Source organism: Vombatus ursinus, unplaced genomic scaffold (genome assembly GCF_900497805.2).
Source record: "Vombatus ursinus unplaced genomic scaffold, bare-nosed wombat genome assembly UNPS02014798.1, whole genome shotgun sequence".
NCBI classification, from domain to species: domain Eukaryota; kingdom Metazoa; phylum Chordata; class Mammalia; order Diprotodontia; family Vombatidae; genus Vombatus; species Vombatus ursinus.
This window is the reverse complement of record NW_020954576.1, coordinates 52,258,806-52,275,792: the sequence shown is the minus strand read 5'-3', so window position 1 is coordinate 52,275,792 and position 16,987 is coordinate 52,258,806. Positions and strand designations below refer to the sequence as shown.

The following is a 16,987-nucleotide window of genomic DNA, read 5'->3' as shown; positions in this document are numbered from 1 at the left end:
TAACCCTGTTCACCTCAGATCCTCTTCTGTAAAATGAGCTGGAGAAGGAAATGGCAAACCACTGCAGTATCTTTGCCAGGAAAACCCCAAATGAGGTCACAAAGAGTTGGATATGACCATGAATGAACGGCAGCAACAACAAAAAGCCTGTACCTGTTATAGGTTGTGAGAGAGTACATCCAGATTGGTAAATCAGTCAACTTTTAATCGCCTACTATGTGCAAAGCACTGTGGTGGGTATTTGGTAATATAAAAATATTAGATAATATAGGGTACCTGCCACCATGGGGTTAATAGCTTCATAACGGAAGGCTGCTAGGAAGACTTCAAGGAAGTCATTCCTATGAATCTGAATCCTGCCCAGAGACACAGAGCTCTGTGAGGTGACTGCTGGATAGTTCTAGGAGAAGAAAACAGGCAGGTGGATGGAATTATGCAATCATTATCAAGACCTAAAATATAATTTGGTGACTTGGGCATATAAAAAAGGCCCTGTGACATAAAGGCAGAAGGGAAATCATGAATAAAATAGAAGATTCGTGTCTGTGTAGGACTATGCCCCAGTGGAGGACAAAGTCAGCTATGACTTTACTCTTTTGACCAGCTTTCTCTTGTGGACAGAGACACCTCCCTCACTGACCCTGAGGTCCCAGCAGCCTAAAGGATAATTCATCAATGATTCTAACAGTGTGCCACATCTGGGGGAAGAAGGCCTCTCAGTCTTTCTTGTTAGCCTTGGCATGGGTAGAGGGAGGAGAAAGGGTAGCTCTATTCATAGGCCAAGCATGCAAACTATGACTGGAGGGTCCTGGTTGGTTTCAGGATGTTGATTTAACAGTATCTGAGGAACCTGAGGGATGGGGTGGGGGCTTCCATCATTGTTTGTTGACCAATGATGTGTCTTTTCTTAGTCGACGTGGCTGGGGCTTGTTGACCTGGCACTTCTTGGCTGGGCTCTCTTCAGTTTGCCCCTTGTCCAGGGTGAATCTGCTGCCCAGTGTCCACAAGAGGATGCCAAGGAGGAGAAGCCCCTTCCACAGGAGAATCCACTTCAAGGGGCAGGAGTACACATTCACATGCTCTATTGGATCAGAAACAGAGAATTGACCATGTGGAATGGGAGACAGTTCAGGCTGGTTGGGATGATGGGTGGGATTTAATTTGGGTGATTTACTCCCAAGAGGTTGGTCAGATTCCCAGGACGCCAGACTACTGAGTAGAGCTTTCAGATAGAGTCAGATTATTGATGTCACTTGAGGGGTAGGGCCAGGGTTATGGTAAAACCATGCTGCCTTTTCTGTACTACCTTCAATGGTGAAATGTGAGGTGTGTGGGTGAGCCCATTCCAAAGTAGGTCAGAAATATTCCCCCTGACATCAAGGTTATCCCCTGCTGTTCCCCAAACCCCATCCCTCACCCTCCACTCCTAGGAAAGCACAGAAAGTTCAGATTGCTCCCATTTCAGTGGAGTGACGTCCAAAAGCCTTGTGAGAAGAGGGGACAAGGATATGGGACAAAAGCATTTCTCCTCTAGCTCAGCATTTCTTAAACTGTGGGTCAGACCCATATGGGGTCGTGTCAGTGAATGTGGGGGTTGAGAAAAATTTGGCAACAGTAAAAGGTTTCTGAATGTGCAATGATAAAAAATCAATTAATAATCAAATGTGTAATGAATCTGAGGTGTTTGTGGCGGCACTTGCCTTAAGCTACTTCACTGCAACCTTGGTTCTGAACACAAAACATGTGCACTTTGCACTGTGCACGCCATCACACCACTCAACACCAACAATGCTGCTGGAAACACCTCGGCTCAGAATCGAGACTATTATCTATGGTAAAATTATATGTATACCAAAGAATTCTTTCAAAACAAATTTGTTTATGATTTATTATCAGTAAATGTTTGATTTGTAAACCTATTTTATATACCTATACACCTGGGGTTGTGTAAAAATTTCTTGGGTCAAAAGGGGTCACAAGAGGAAAAAGTGTAAGAAGCACTGCCCCAGTTCCAATAAAAGAGTATGACTGGGCAGCTGTGCTGAACTCCTACCTCTGTAATTTGTATGTGGTATGAATTACCCAGCTTTCCCATTTAACCCTGAAACTCACTCTCCCCACACCTCCTTCTCATTTCTGAGATCCATCACACATACCTTGTGGGGCTTTGTCTGAAGCATAGATGTCCCTCAGAGCACAGATATCCTTCAGTTCTATGGTGATATTTTTCTGATCCACAGGATTGCTGGCCAAGCAGGTGAGTGAGGAGTTTGATAGACCCACAGGTAAGGACAGACTCATGGATCTGAAGTTGGTAGATTCCTCTGCCATTTCTGATTGGTTCAGCCCACTCAGGAGGTTCCAACTCCTCCAGGTCACTGTTACTGCTTTCCCAGGCCCCAAGACTTGACAATCCAGGGTGATGTTGCACCAGAGTGGTGTGAGACACTGGGACTGGATATGGATCTTAGGGTCAGGGATGGGTTCTGGGGTCAAAGGAAAAGAAGAGACATTAGGGCCAGGGACCTGGAATATCAGAAGTCTTCACCCAAACCTGAGATGCTGCCAGCCACCTTTCACAGGATGTCAAGCTTCACAAAAGGGAGTCCTTTGTAGTACTCACTGATATAGAACAATCACCCCCTTAGGGAAATTTGGCTCCAGGGTAAAGAAGCACCAACTGGACCTTCCAATTAAAATTATAATTCATGTTGTGAAAAAATACAAGTAATTAAAGGAAATTTAGTTGAATATGTGGTATATTTAGTTATTAAATTGGCTCCCGTGCTTCTGAAGGAGCCCAATTTTTGCTTCCTCTCAGTGTTGGTGCTGTGATGCAAATGCCTGGACACTCTATCCTAGTTAGAGTTCTGATAACCACTCTTCCATTTTCCAAAGGAGAAAGTGAGGACTAAGGAAGAGAAGAGCCTCATTTTACTGGCCAAGAAGCCTAAAAATTTTGTCTCTGAGCTCCCGCTTTTTCTCTCTTTTGGTACTAAAGATTGGATGAAGATATCTAGTTAGGAGCTCAGTGGTTTTTTTTTTTAAATAATTGTTTTAGGATTTAAGAATTAGAATTAGGGTAAATGGAGGGGGAGAAAGAAATGTCTATAGATGACTGAGTCAATTTTGAAAAAGGAAGGATCCTATGATTTGGAGGAACCTGGGAGCTGTGCTCCAGAATGAATCCTTCTCTACTCTCTCTGAACCCCCTTCCACAGACTTTGGCTTGCACAGTGGACTTTGGATGGAAAGTGGTACAAAGAATAACTTGTTTCTGTGGGTAAAGAAGGCATCTGTGTTTATTGACTGCAGTAAGCTCTGCCTTGAGGAGGGAAGGGGGTAGGGGAGAAGCAGCGGCAGAGGCAGTAGAAGGAAAAGAAGCAGATGAAAAAGGAGAAGAGAATAAAGAGAGGAGGGGAGAAGAAGAAAAGTTAGTCATAGCAGCATAAGCAGAGTCACACACATAGGAAGTATCTGAAGCCAGATTTGAACTCGGGTTTCTCTGACTCCTAAGTCCAGGATTCTATCCACCTAGCTATCTAAAACAAAGCAGAAGAACAAGAAAACCCCAATCATGTTTGTTTTTGCTACCTGTGTGACCTTGAGCAAATCACTGAATTTCCCTGGCCCTCAGTTGCCTCATTAGTAAAATGGGGGAGAGGTTGAACTAGATAGCCTGTAAGAAACTTCCCAGTGGAGCTGTCTGAACATAGCACAGGCTACCTTGGGGTGAGTCAGGACATGGTCATGAGTTCTGTGGTGAGGGAAGTCTTCCATCGAGGTGGAATGACTACTTGCCTGGGATTTCCCTGAGGTTACAGGTTGGATTGGAATCGGTGCTTCTTAAACTGTGGGTTGTGACCCCCAAATTTGGCAAAAGTAAAAGGTTTCTGAATGCCAAAAATTCTGAATGCCAAAAATTATTTAATAATCAAACATGAAATGAATCTCAGGTGTTTCTGGCAGCTCTTTCCTGTGTTGCATCATATGATTTCACTGCAGCCTTGGTTCTGAACACAAAGCGCGGGCAACTTGCACTGTGTATACTCTCAGGCCACACAACATCAACAAAAGCAGCTGAACCTCGAAAAAGGGGTCGTGAGTGAAAAAAGTTTAAGAAGCCATGGACTAGATGACCATCGAGGTCCCTTTCCACTCTGGGGTGCTATGATTCTAGGCTCCCCAGCCTTTGGAGCCACATTTACCATAGACAGAGAGGGCAAAGGAGTGAACATTGAACATTCCAGAAGTGAGTAAGACCCGAGCCTCGTACAATCCACTGTCCTTGAGAGTCACATTCCTAATGATGAGGGAGCCATCATCCAGGCCATCCAGCCTCTTTTTGTATCTGTCCAAGGGGCTGTACCAAAGAAAAGAGTGACTCCTAGGGCTAAGGGAGAGCAGCTGAAGCTTCTCAGAATTAAACCTCCATTCAATCTCTTGGATTTCTGTCCCTAGGGAGACATTCAGTGGGAGCAGGATGTCTCCCCCAACAGTCCCATCCACTGTGTGGCAAGAGTTCCTGGCTCCTTTCTTCTGAGTGCCTGTGTTGGAAGACCAGAGAGTCATTCAGAAGGTGTTCATTCATTCAACAACCATTTAATAAAGCTCTTATTACGTGCAAAGCAGGTGCTTGGCATTGGGGAACCTACAAAGATTAAGAAAACTGGGCTCCTGGCCTCATGGAGCTTAACACCTAGAAGATAGTTATCATTTATAGTAATGATAGCTAGTATTTACATTGAGCTTTAAGGTTCACAAAGGGCTTTACACACATTATCTCATTTTATCCTCACAACAATCCTGGGAGGTAGGTGCAATTATTCTCCCCATTTTGCAGCTGAGGAAACTGAGTCACAGAGAGATGAGGTGACTTGTCCAGCTTCACCCAGCTAGTAAGTGTCAGAAACAGGATTTTAACTCAAGCAAGATTTCCTGACTTCAGCACTCTGTGCATTGAACCATCTAGATGCCTAGAGGGCATAACACATAGACAGGAATGCAATTTGTTCATATTATGGTATCATAAGATCAGATGAGAGCTAGAAGGAGACTTAGTGAATGCTTGGTCTAATCCTCTTATTTTACAGGTGAGGATACAGACCTGCAGAGGAGAACTGACTTGCCTCAAATCACAGAATAGTTATCAGAGTTGAGAGCTGAGCTCAGGTCCTGGAGCTCTCCTCTTTCACACACCATCCACCTCTCAAACTTAAGACTTCAGTAATTGAATGACCTCAAGGACATAGGCATTCTTGTATAGGTACTCCATTGATGGAGACCACAGGTCGTCCCCTTCTCATCCTGGGAGATTCTTTTCTGTTCAGTTATTTTTCAGTCATATCTGACTCTTTGTGACCCCATTTGGAGTTTTCTTGGCAGAGGTACTGGAGCAGTTTGTCATTTCCTTTTCCAGCTCATTTTACAGATGAGGAAACCCATGGGTCAAGTGACTTGTCCAGGGGCATACAGTCAATTAAGTGTCTGAGGCCATATTTGAACTCAGGAAGATGAGTCTCCCTGATTCCAAGGCTGGAGCTCTATCCACTGTGCTACCTAGCTGCCTGATTTTTTGACTATATCCTCCCATAAATCCTCCACAGAAGACTTAGTCAACATACCCAAGGCCATTTTGTAGAGCTTTTGATCTTCTGTAATTATCTGTGCAGCCTCAGAATTACTTTTTTTTTGTGGCTAGGCAATGAGGTTAAGTGACTTGCCCAAGGTCACACAACTAGTGTCAAGTGCCTGAGGCTGGATTTGAACTTAGGTTCTCCTGACTCCAGGGCCAGTGTTCTATCCGCTACACCACCTAGCTGCCCCTCAGAATTCAATTTTTTTTGGTTTTTGTTTTTAGGCAATTGGGGTTGAGTGACTTGCCCAGGGTCACACAGCTAGTAAGTGTCAAGTGTTTGGTCTGATGCCGGATTTGAACTCAAGTCGTCCTGTCTTCAGGGCCAGAGCTCTATCCACTGTGCCACTTAGCTGCCCCTCAGAATTCCTTTTGACAGATGCTTGAGTCACCTCTTTTTCATCCTGTTCAACTTCTTTTATTCCACTTTTTTGGTACCTAAGTCATAGCTGTAGATATATGGGTATCCCAAAAGACTTAGGGCGGTTTAAAAAAATTAATGAATTAATTAATTTTTAGTTTTCATTATTCACTTTTCTAAGAGTTTGAATTCCTATTTTCCCCCCTCCTTTCCCTTTTCCCTCCCCAAGGCAGCATACAATCTGACATAGGCTATACATGTACAATCATATTAAACATATTTCTACATTAGTCATGTTACGAAAGAAGGATCAGAACAAATGGGAAAAACCACAAGAGAAAAAATAAGAGCAAATAGTATGCTTTAACTTATAGACTGCACAGTTCTTTCTCTGGATGTGGATATCATTTTCCATTATGAGTCTTTTGGAATTGTTTTAGATCATTGTATTGCTGAGAAGAGGACATATGCCATTTTAAGTTTTAATAGCTAAATCCTATAAAACAATAACAAAGCAATAATAAAAAAGCAATAAATAAGAAAAATCAATTTAACCTTCAATAGTTTAAAACTGAATTAAGGCTTTTGGGACACTGTATGGCATAAAGCTTCTTTAAGACTTTTGGGACCTGCTGTATTGTTGATAAAAGATGTCTCTTCTGCCATGCCTCTTATGCCACACTTCAGAACTCCACTGGATCTCTGAGCTCATAAATCTCATAAAGTTTTTCTGCAACAACCAAGGGGAAATTGAGGCAGCTTGCTGAAGTCACTAGCTAGCCTTGGAGTCAGAAAGTTTGTGTCCTGCCTTCGACATATACTGACCATTTGGCTTTGAACAAGTCACTTAATTGCGAAGTGCCCCAGACAGCTCTCTTAGACTATAAGAGGTGATACTTTTTTTTTTCATAGATTAAGTTCCTCCCTGGTAACCACTAACACTTATAAAATCACCAGTCTTAATAAATTAAAAAAAAAAAAGGGTGGGGTGCCACTAGTTGGTGAAGTGGATAGAATACCAGCCCTGGAATCAGGAGGACTTGATTTCAAATCCGTCCTCAGACCAGACTTGACACTTACTGGCTGTGTGACCCTGGGCCAGTCACTTAACCCCAATAGCTTCACCAAAAAAAAAGACAGGAAAAAAAAGGACTGGTGGAAACCTAGGGAGTAGATAAATTGTGCTCTCTTAGCTAATAAATGTAACTAGAGAGTAGATTAGGGGCAGCTAGGTGGCACCATCGTGCACAGAGTGATGGGCCTAGAATCAGGAAGACTCATTATCTTCTCATCATCCAATCCACCTTCAGACACTAGGTGTGTGACCCTGGGCAAGGCACTTAATCTTTGTTTCAATTTCCTTATCTGTCAAATGAACTGGAGAAGGAAATGGCAAACCACTCCAGTATCTTTGACAAGAAAGCACCAAATGGGGTCACAAAATGTCTGAAAATGAATAAAAAGCCACAGCCCCTGGACCTAGTGTCAAATGCCCAAGATTTTATCCCTGTCCCCAACAAATATCTATTCCCTTCTTGGATGACAGTCTATGGAGAATATACCTGTGTTCTTTGGGCCCACTAAAAGCAGGAGTGGAACCAGGAAGAGGGGACAAGTTTAGGAAGCTCTGGGTGTGGGCAATACAAACTTTCCAAACCAAATACTAGTTTCATACCATCACGTATTTTGAAAACCACCATGTAATCTATGACTCAGAACTGAAGCTCTGATTAGGGGTAGTCTTTGGACCTGTGATTTCCTTGGTATAGAGAATCACCAGTGATTATTGCCTACCGTGCAACCTTAGAGAGCTGCTCAGGGCATTGAGAGAATATGTGCCTTGCCCTGTGTTCTAGCCAGTAGGTATCAGATTCAGGAATTGCACAGAGATCTTCCTGTCTCCTTGAGTGGCTTCCTAACCACTCTACCAAGCTGTCTCTCAATAGCTGGCATTTACATAGCATTGTGAGGGTTGCAATGAGTTTCTGAATGTAGCCCTTGCTTCTAAATGATCCTTTTCATCTCTGTGGGGACTCAAGGGTCCAGGAAGTCTGTACCCAATGAAACAGACTTTGTGTCAAGACAAATAGAATGGAGAATGTCAAGCCCGCCAGTGGAAGTGAGACTGCCCCATCATTTCAAAGCAGTTTCAACAGATTTTACTTTTTAAAAAAGTTGATGACTTTTGTTTTTCACATCATCATAATTTCCCCAGTATCCTTTCCTCTCCCTGTCCCAGAGAATCTTCCCATATAACAACCAGTACTTTTGAAGACAAAAAAGGGAAAAGAAGAAAAAAATCAGCATAAATGACTAAAACATTGAAAAAGTCTCACAGTGAGTGAAATGTACAATTCTTGTGGACCTCCTATCTCTGCACAGGGGTGGGGTGGGGCTGTCTTCTCCCTTTTCCTTTTAAGTCAGGCTTGTTCTTTGTAATTTTTACTACATTCACTTTCAATTTTTTTGGTGGTTGTTAATTGTTTACATTGTTGTTTCATAGACTATTTTCTTTTATGTTTCTAATATTATTTCATATATATCAAATATATTTCACTTATTGTTTTCTCTGCTCTGTTTACTTCACACTAGATCAATCCGTGTTATAGATCTTTCCGTGATTCCCTGCATTCATCACATTTGTCTTTCTTACAGCACAATAATATTCTAATGAATTCTTGTACCATAACTTATTCAGTCACTTCAGCTGTGTCTGACTCCGAGACTGGAGTGGTTTGCCATTTCCTTCTCATTTACTTGGGAAGATGAGTCTTCCTGATTCCAGGCCTGGCACTCTATCCAATGTGCCACCTAGTTGCTCCTTAACAATAGCAGCAACAGTTACAACAACTACCACCGTAACTTGTTTAGCCATTCCCCAATCAATGGTTATCTACTTTGCTTCCACTTTTTTTTGGGGGAGGGGCATTACAAAAGGTGCTGCTATAAATATTTTGGTATATAGGGACTTTTCTTATACCTCCATTTGGTAGAAGCCTCTCTGGGTCAAATGTGTATGTGCATTTTAATCACTTTATTTGCATAATTCCAAATTACTTTCCAAAATGGTTGTACTAATTTGCAGCTCCATCAACCATGCCCTAATGAGTCTATCTTCTCACATCTTCCATCATTGACTAGTCACATTTGTTGTCATTTTTCTCAATTTACTGAGTGTGAGGTGAAACCTCAGGGCTGTTATATGTAGTTACGTGGAAGAGTGGATAGATCCTTGGATTGGAGTCAGGAAGTCCTGAGTTAAAATCTGGCCTTTGGCCCTGGGTAATTCACTTAACACCTCTCTGCCTTAGTTTCCTCATCTGTAAAATGGGAACAATAATAGCACTTAACCTCCCAGGGTTGTTGTAAGGATAAAATGAGATAATATTTGTAAAATGTTTTGCAAACCTTAAGAAGAGAAAGGCACATGCATTTATTAAATATTAATATGTGTCAGCACTGTGCTTAATGCTTTGGTACACATCTGATCTCAGGTCTTCCTGACTCAAGGCCCAGCCTCTTTCTACTGTACTGCCTAGCTACTTAAAATGCTATATTAATGCTAACTATTATTATTGTTTTGATTTTCATTTCTCTTATTAGTGATCTGGAGCATTCTCTCTTGTGGTTGTTAATACTTTGCAATTTTTCTTTTGAGAACAGCTTATTCACATCCTTTGACCACTAATCTATTGTGTAATGGCTTTTAAACATACATACATATGTTTATTTATGTATGTATATGTACACATGCATATATAACACATATGTATGTATATATACATATATGAGAGAAAGAAAGATCATATACACATATACATATATACACATATATCCACATATACCTATGTGTGCGTATGACCTTGGATAAGTCATTTATTCTCTTGTCAACTTGATTTCTTCTTTGAGGAGACTGGAGTAGAGGAGGCTTTAAAGACCTTCTAACTCCAAATCCTGTGATCTTCTCTTTCCTATATACATACATATCTATATCTATATCTATATCTATATCTATATCTATATCTATCTATCCTATATATATATATGTGTGTGTATATATATATATGTATGTACACACACACACTCACACACATACAAGCATATATTCAGCCTCTCCCTTTTCTTCCTGTTGTTATCATTCAACCATTTTTCGGTCCAGTCAGACTCTTTGTGACCCTACTTGGGATTTTCTTGGCAAAGGTGCTGGAGTAGTTTGCCATTTCCTTCTCCTGCTCTCATACAGATGAGAATACTGAGGCAAACAGGGTCAAATGACTTTCTCAGGGTCACATAGCTAGTAAGTGTCTGAGGTAAGATTTGAACTCAGGAAGATCAATCTTTCTGACTCCAGGAGTCCACAGTGCCTCATATTCAGGTCTTTTCAATTCTTAAAAAAGCCTTCTCTCGATCTTTCTATCCTCTCCATTTCCTGTCCCATCTCTGTCATCTCCTTTGCCGAACATCAATGAAATGTTGCCTTTGCATAATGTCTATCTTCTACTAGTTCCCCATCCCTCCCTCTCTTCCGCAATGCCTTGCAGTCCAGCTTTTTATTTTTATTTTTATTTCTTTTTGCAGTCCAGCTTTTTGCTACCAGTTGACACACTTTGCCTCTTCAAAGTCAGGATCAGAATGTTTGTCATATTCAACCATTGTTTTTTGAATTCTCTTTTTCTTCTGCCCATTGTTCTAAATCAGAGCAGGACGCAAGAAAATAAGACATTTGGGGACTAAGGACCTGGGTAGGGAAGGATACCAGATTTGGCCGATTCACTCACCTTTTTGAGATTGAAGAAACAGGAGAAAAAGTTGGAGAATTCTCCTCATCCTGAGCCCTGGGCACTTCTTCCAACTCAGTATAATCAGGACAGTATAATCAATATGGGGCTGATTGGGTACACAGGCTAAGTGGGGAAATGGATGATCAAGACAGGAAATGTAAGAGTTTTGTTGGTCAGTTCAGGGTAGAAGGAAATGTCACTTCTGCCCAGACCTACAGAAAATGTGAGATGTGTTTCTGTGACCACTTCCTCCAATTTCATAGAATCTCATAATTAGAAGGGACCCTTCTCATGCTTGAACAAAAATCTCCTCAGTGATATATCCAATAGGGGCTCATCTAGATGTTGCTCAAACACATTTAGAGAATGGGAACTCGCTACCTACCAAATCGTTCTATTCTATATTTGGACATTCTAGGAACACTTTTACTTATGACTGGGCCTTTTCAGACCTCCATGACTAGAGAGAAATCCTCTTTCTATGGGCTAACCTACTCACCAGGGAAGGATAAAGTACTTGAATTCTCTATAAAATAGAACTCTCTGTAAAAGAGAGACCATTATAGTTATAATATTGGTTCATTTTAAGGAAATTGCATTATAAACATATTGGTAGATTGGCATATTATAAGGGACTTGCCTTTGTTGAGATTTTTCTGTGTAAAATAAAAGTGGGTTATAGCTCTAAACAATTACATTTTCTCTTTCCTCCCTGATCCTTTCTCATCCCTCTCTGCACACCAAGGGGAACCATATCACCAACTGTGAGACCTTTTCCCAGTACGGAGCAATTGTTTCCAGATGGATATAGGATCCCCTAAATTCTAAATGGTCAGGATCACACTTGGTCTGCTACAAGCTCAAACCTGAAGTATCTGGGACTTCCCCAGACTCTAACGTCATGGAGCAGATCACCACTTCCACCTCCTCTGATCTGATCGTAAGGGACAAATTACAATAGAATACAACCTTTAGCTGAAATGGTGGAAAAAGTAGAAAAAAAAGACAAAATTAAACAGAGTTTAGGTTGCAAAATGACAAGACATATAGATGCTTCCCTGTATTTACCTTGTAATACTTTGTTGATTATGGTTATTTAGTCTCACTTTTCTCTTTTGCTCCAGATTTTTAAGTTTGTCACACTATTCCTCCTGTTACCTAATATCTCTTTCTCACTGGGAAAAGCCAATTTGAGCTTCGGTTACTAATCATATAGGTTTTGATCTTGTGAATTGCTAGATCAATTTGATGAAATTTGAAAGGTTTTGGCACTTAAAAAAACATCTCCCTAAAGAAGGTTGTTGTTTGTCCTTTGTTCTCGAAGAGGACCATGACATCAGGAAGGTGATGCCACGGCATGCTAGTGAATTGGATTTGAGTGAGGCAAGGCCATGCAAAGTCACCAGCCTCACTCTCTCTTCTGGAGCCGTCTGGGTCCAGTGGCCGGATATAGAGCAGGATGCTCAAATTAGTGACTGAATGATTATCTAAGTATAAGGCTTTACATGTGCTCCCTAATGAATTTCATTCTAGCAGATTCAGCCCAGTGCCAGCCCATGATGTCGTTGTTGGTTGCTGATTCTATCATCCAGTGTGTTAGCTCTTTCTCTCAGTTTTGTTTGATCTGCAAATTTGATGAGTGTGCCAGCTACGGGTAGACTCATAGGAATAGCTACCCTTTTGTGCTAATCTGTATGTGAGTGGGGTGCTCGGATCACATTTTCACAATTTTGTTAATTGTAGAGTCAAAAACAAATGCGTAGAGCTTGTGAGTATGAGAAGCACTAAGAAAGTAGGCAATTGGGGGCCACTAGGTGGTGCAATGGATAGAGCACCATCCCTGGAGTCAGGAAGACTTGAGTTCAAATCCAGCCTTAGACACTTGTTAGCTGTGTGACCCTAGGCAAGTCACTTAACCCTGATTGCCTAGCCAAAAAAAAAAAAAAGCCACAAAAACAAAATAATAAGATTCAAGACAGCTGTATTTTTAGTTAGTGTCCCATTTTCTAGTATCTAATTTTCATATGACCAACAGAAAAACTTGGAAGAGGAAGCTGAAGAATGCAGAATCCCAGAACTATTTTGGATTGTTGGACAAATGGGTTGGGTTGTTGGCTTGGTTATGACTTAGCTAGAAGAAATGAGGATTTGGTTAATTACTATGAGCCAGAAGTAAGGTGTCTCACAGAAGGACTCTGCTTTGGATCAGGAATTAGGTCTAAGAACAGAATTCAGAGCCATGTGACTTCTCTTCCTCTACCCCAGCAGCCTTGACCCCTCCACCCCTCCACCCCTCTACTCTCTCCTTTGGTAGTTGAGTTCCTCCCCAGAACCTGCTTTTGAGGAAATGACTAAGCTAGTCATGCTCATTTCTCTTTCTGCTCTGTTCTTGACTCTTCAGGCTTCTCTACCTTGCTCCCACACTGCTAAGTTCTCTCCTCACCCTGCTTTTCAGCTCCCTTTTATGTGTAGTCTTCCGTATTAGAATCTAAGCTCTTTGTTTTTCTTTCTGCTTGTACTTGTATTCCCAGCTCTTAGCACAGAGCCTGGTTAGCAGGTGCTTTAATAAATACTCTATTTATCTAGCTATCTACCTACATGCCCCTTGGTGAGAGGAGCATCAAGTATCCTTAGTGTTGGGGGTTACTCTGGCAAGGGACTAAAGCCAAAACATGATGGTGTAAAAGACTTGGATTTTAAAGTATGCTTTTATGAGTTATTCAGACAGTGGGCATCCAATGGGAAGAGGAGTAGATTGTCTAGCAACTCCAAGTGAGTTTGCCCAAGTACATTTCCTCTCTAGGGGAGTCTAAGTCTTTAGAGTAGTTCCATAAGAGCAGGTAGGTGGTGCAATGGATAGAATGCTGGGCTTGGGATCAGGAAGACCTGAGTTTAAATGTGGGCTCAGACACTTGCTAGCCATATGCTCCTGAACAAATCACTTGACCTTTGTTTGAATCAGTTTCCTTATTTTAAAATGGGGATAATAATAGTACCTATGTCTCAGGGTTATTGTGAGGATCAAATGAGATGTAATTCTAAGCCATTTAGCTCAGTGCCTGGTTCAGAGTAAGCACTATTATTATTATTATCTCAAGGGGATGGTGGTGAAACAAAGTGTCATTGGAATGATGGAATGTTGTCTGTCTCATAGGTCCAAATATAGTTCCTTTCTAAAGGGAATCTCTAGGATGTCATGGAATCTGGACTTTTGGAGCTTGAGAGAAAGTCACAATCACCAAACAGGTAGGAGAATTTTATTGATTTTTTATGGGATATTGTCAGTTCTCTCTTTTTCTTACTACTCCTTCCCTATCTCATCATCTTTCCTTTCCCTTTTAAGATGGCATATCCCCCAAGGTTCCATCCTTGGCAGTTCTCTCTCCTGGGAATCTCATTCACTTTCATGACTTGAAGTCATACTCCTCCACAGAACTTTCATATCCTTATGGCCAGTTCTGCCCACTCTTGATATTTCAGACCTGTATCTCTACCTGCTTACAGGACGTCTCCCCGTTAGCATCTCAGACTCAACTTGCTCATGTGTTCAGAACTGAGCTTACTGATTGAGAGTGGTGTCATGGACTTGGGGACTAGACACCTGAGCTGGATCTTAGCTCTGACACAGTAGCCATGTGAGCTAAATCATTTCCCCTCTGGGAGTCTCACGGTCTTCATGAGTAAAATGGAGATAATAATACTTTTACAGGATTTTAGTGTGAAATGCACTTTGTAAACCTTAAAAGCTTAAAACCTTAAAAAGAGATTTGAAATGTTTCCCCATAAAGTTTCCCTTCTTTTCTTCTTTCATTGTTTCTCTCTATGGCATTACCACTCATTTACTCTTCCATGTTTGAAACTTAAAAAAAATCTTTCCCTCCATCACTTCTTGTATCTAATCAGTTGTGGCAGGGGTGTCAGATCTTTAACTGCTGAAATGCATTTTACAATGTCTGATCTCTGTAGTTCTATACCTTATTTTGTTATCTGTATATACATGGTTTTGCTTCTTAGCATTTTGTACCTGCAAGTGCTATCTTTCATCGCCCTGAGGAGAGTGGATGAATCAGTACTGATTGCATGCATATACATGCATGCGTATACATACATTCATATGCAATTTATACATAACTGTATTCATTAGTAAGGCCTTAGATCTTTGCATATGCTCCTTCCCTATGGAACTAGGTGGTGCAGTGGATAGAGCACTGACTTGGCTTAGAATTTCAAAGATCTGAGTTCAAATATGATCTCAGACTCTAGCTGTATGACCCAGGACAAGTCATTTAACCTCTTTTTGCCTTAGTTCCTTATCTATAAAATGGGGACACGTTGGAGAGGGAAATTGCAAACCACTCCAGTATCTTTGCCAAGAAAACCCTTGGACAAGTCCATGAGGTCACAAAGAGTTGGACGTGACCGAACAACAACAAAAGGTGGAGATAAGGGAAGGAAATAAACATTTATATAGCACTGGGCACTGTGCTATGTGCTTTGCGAATGTTATCTCATTAGATGCTCACAATGACCCTGCGAGGTAGGTACCCCCATTTTATTATCCCCATTTTAGAGTTGAGGAAACTGAGACAAACAGAGGTTAAGTGACTTGCCCAGAGTCACACAGCTAGTAAGTGTCTGATGCCATATTTGAACTCAGGTCTTCCTGACTCCATGCCTAGCACTTTATCCACTTTGCTACCCAGCTGCCTAGCTGGTGCAAAAGACAAAAATAAAAGGCATTAGTAAAATGCCTAAGTAGCTAGGTGGTACAGTAGGGAGACTGCTGGACTTGGAGTCAGGGACACCTGAGTTCAAATACTGCCTTAGTCACTAGCTATGTGACTCTAGGCAAATCACTTAGTCTCTCCTAGCCTCAGTTTCTTCATCTGTAAGATGGGAACAATAATAGCACCTACTTCCCAGGGTTGTTGTGACGACCAAATGAAATGACATATTTAAAGCACTATGAAAATCTTAAAGAACTGTATAATTGCTAGTTATTATTGGGGGGAAAAAAGAAAAAGAAAATAGTACCTGGAGATCTGGGTCTGAATCCTAGTTCTGAGTTCTCTGAAAAATAGGGATAATAATGAATGTACAACCTAACTCATGGCTTTTTTGAGGAGAGTACTTTATAAAATTTTTAAGTTCTGTAAAAATGTGGATGATTATTTTTGTTGATAAATAATAAAATGAAATAAACACAAAGAGAGAGATAGAAGACTTATTTCATCAAAGTGAGAGAAGGAAGTTCAGTGTTGTCTCTGTGTTGTCTAGATCGCAGCAGAGACATGGGAGGAAAAACTCCTCCAACTTGGCCCCTCATTTTTCAGGAGTCCAAAAGTCTTCTTGCGCTACTGTCTTTCCTTCCATTTCCACATCCATTCAGAGTGATGAGAAGCTCTTGGCTTCCCTGGGGAGCACACGCTGTCAGGCTCAGGAATGAAGCTGGACATTCTCATAGCTGCCGATGTTGTCTTTCTGAGTCCCATCTGTAGCCTCAGTCATCCTGACTCTCTCCTCCAGAGGCTGTTCTGCCTTCACTTTAGAGTACACAACAGAGAAATCCTGAGAGAGAAAGTACATGGATGAAGATGGATGAAGGTCTAGGAGGAAGAGTGGGGTTGGGAGAAAGAGAGAGAGAGAGAGAGAGAGAGAGAGAGAGAGAGAGAGAGAGAGATGAGAGAGAGAAGAGAAAAGAAAAGAAGAGGAGAAGAGAAAAAGACCAGGAGGAGACATAGAGAGAAAGGTAGAGGTTGGGGGGACAAAGAGCACCTGAGGAAATTGATTGATTCACCTGGGTGGGTAGCATCGATGTGAGGTCGTCTGTGGGGGAAAAGCAAATGTTTAGCTGTAGGTCTAGACAATTATTCTATTTAAAGCCCACTCCCCTGAACTATAAACCCCAAAACCCTGAATCATTAGTTCATTTCTATCTTAATGATGTTCCAAATAATCTGAGTTGAAGTCAATTGGTCCAAGCTGTACCTGAATAGGAATTCTTTCTACAACCTCCTAATGGTTGTTCATCAAGCCTTTGCTTGAAAGCTTCTAGTAATGAAGAAGTCACTACCTCATATGTCCGAAGTTCAATTCAATTCAATTCAACTTTTATCAAAAGCTTATTATGTACCAGGCACTATGCTAGGTGCTGGACCTTAAAAAGAAGAAGAAGAAGAAGAAGAAGAAGAAGAAGAAGAAGAAGAAGAA

General features: G+C 41.3%; 2 protein-coding genes across 2 annotated transcripts in view; both read right to left on the bottom strand.

The window, feature by feature from the left end:
- Positions 1–79: 79 nt before the first annotated feature.
- On the bottom strand, positions 80–11,531 carry LOC114049436. Its single transcript, XM_027870696.1, has 5 exons — positions 11,519–11,531; positions 10,775–10,900; positions 4,209–4,547; positions 2,157–2,486; positions 80–1,081 (listed from the first exon to the last, which is right to left on the bottom strand). The coding sequence occupies exons 1-5, from the start codon at positions 11,529–11,531 to the stop codon at positions 876–878; spliced, it is 1,014 nt and encodes a 337-aa protein (XP_027726497.1). The 3' UTR covers positions 80–875.
- A 4,372-nt stretch (positions 11,532–15,903) lies between these two features.
- Positions 15,904–16,987, bottom strand: part of LOC114049435 — a 167,094-nt gene continuing 166,010 nt past the window's right edge. The window contains exons 38-39 of the mRNA XM_027870695.1: positions 16,575–16,603; positions 15,904–16,345 (exon numbers count right to left, since the gene is read on the bottom strand). Coding sequence (XP_027726496.1) covers positions 16,214–16,345; positions 16,575–16,603 — 161 coding nt within the window. The 3' untranslated portion in view covers positions 15,904–16,213. The remainder of the gene's footprint in view (positions 16,346–16,574; positions 16,604–16,987) is intronic.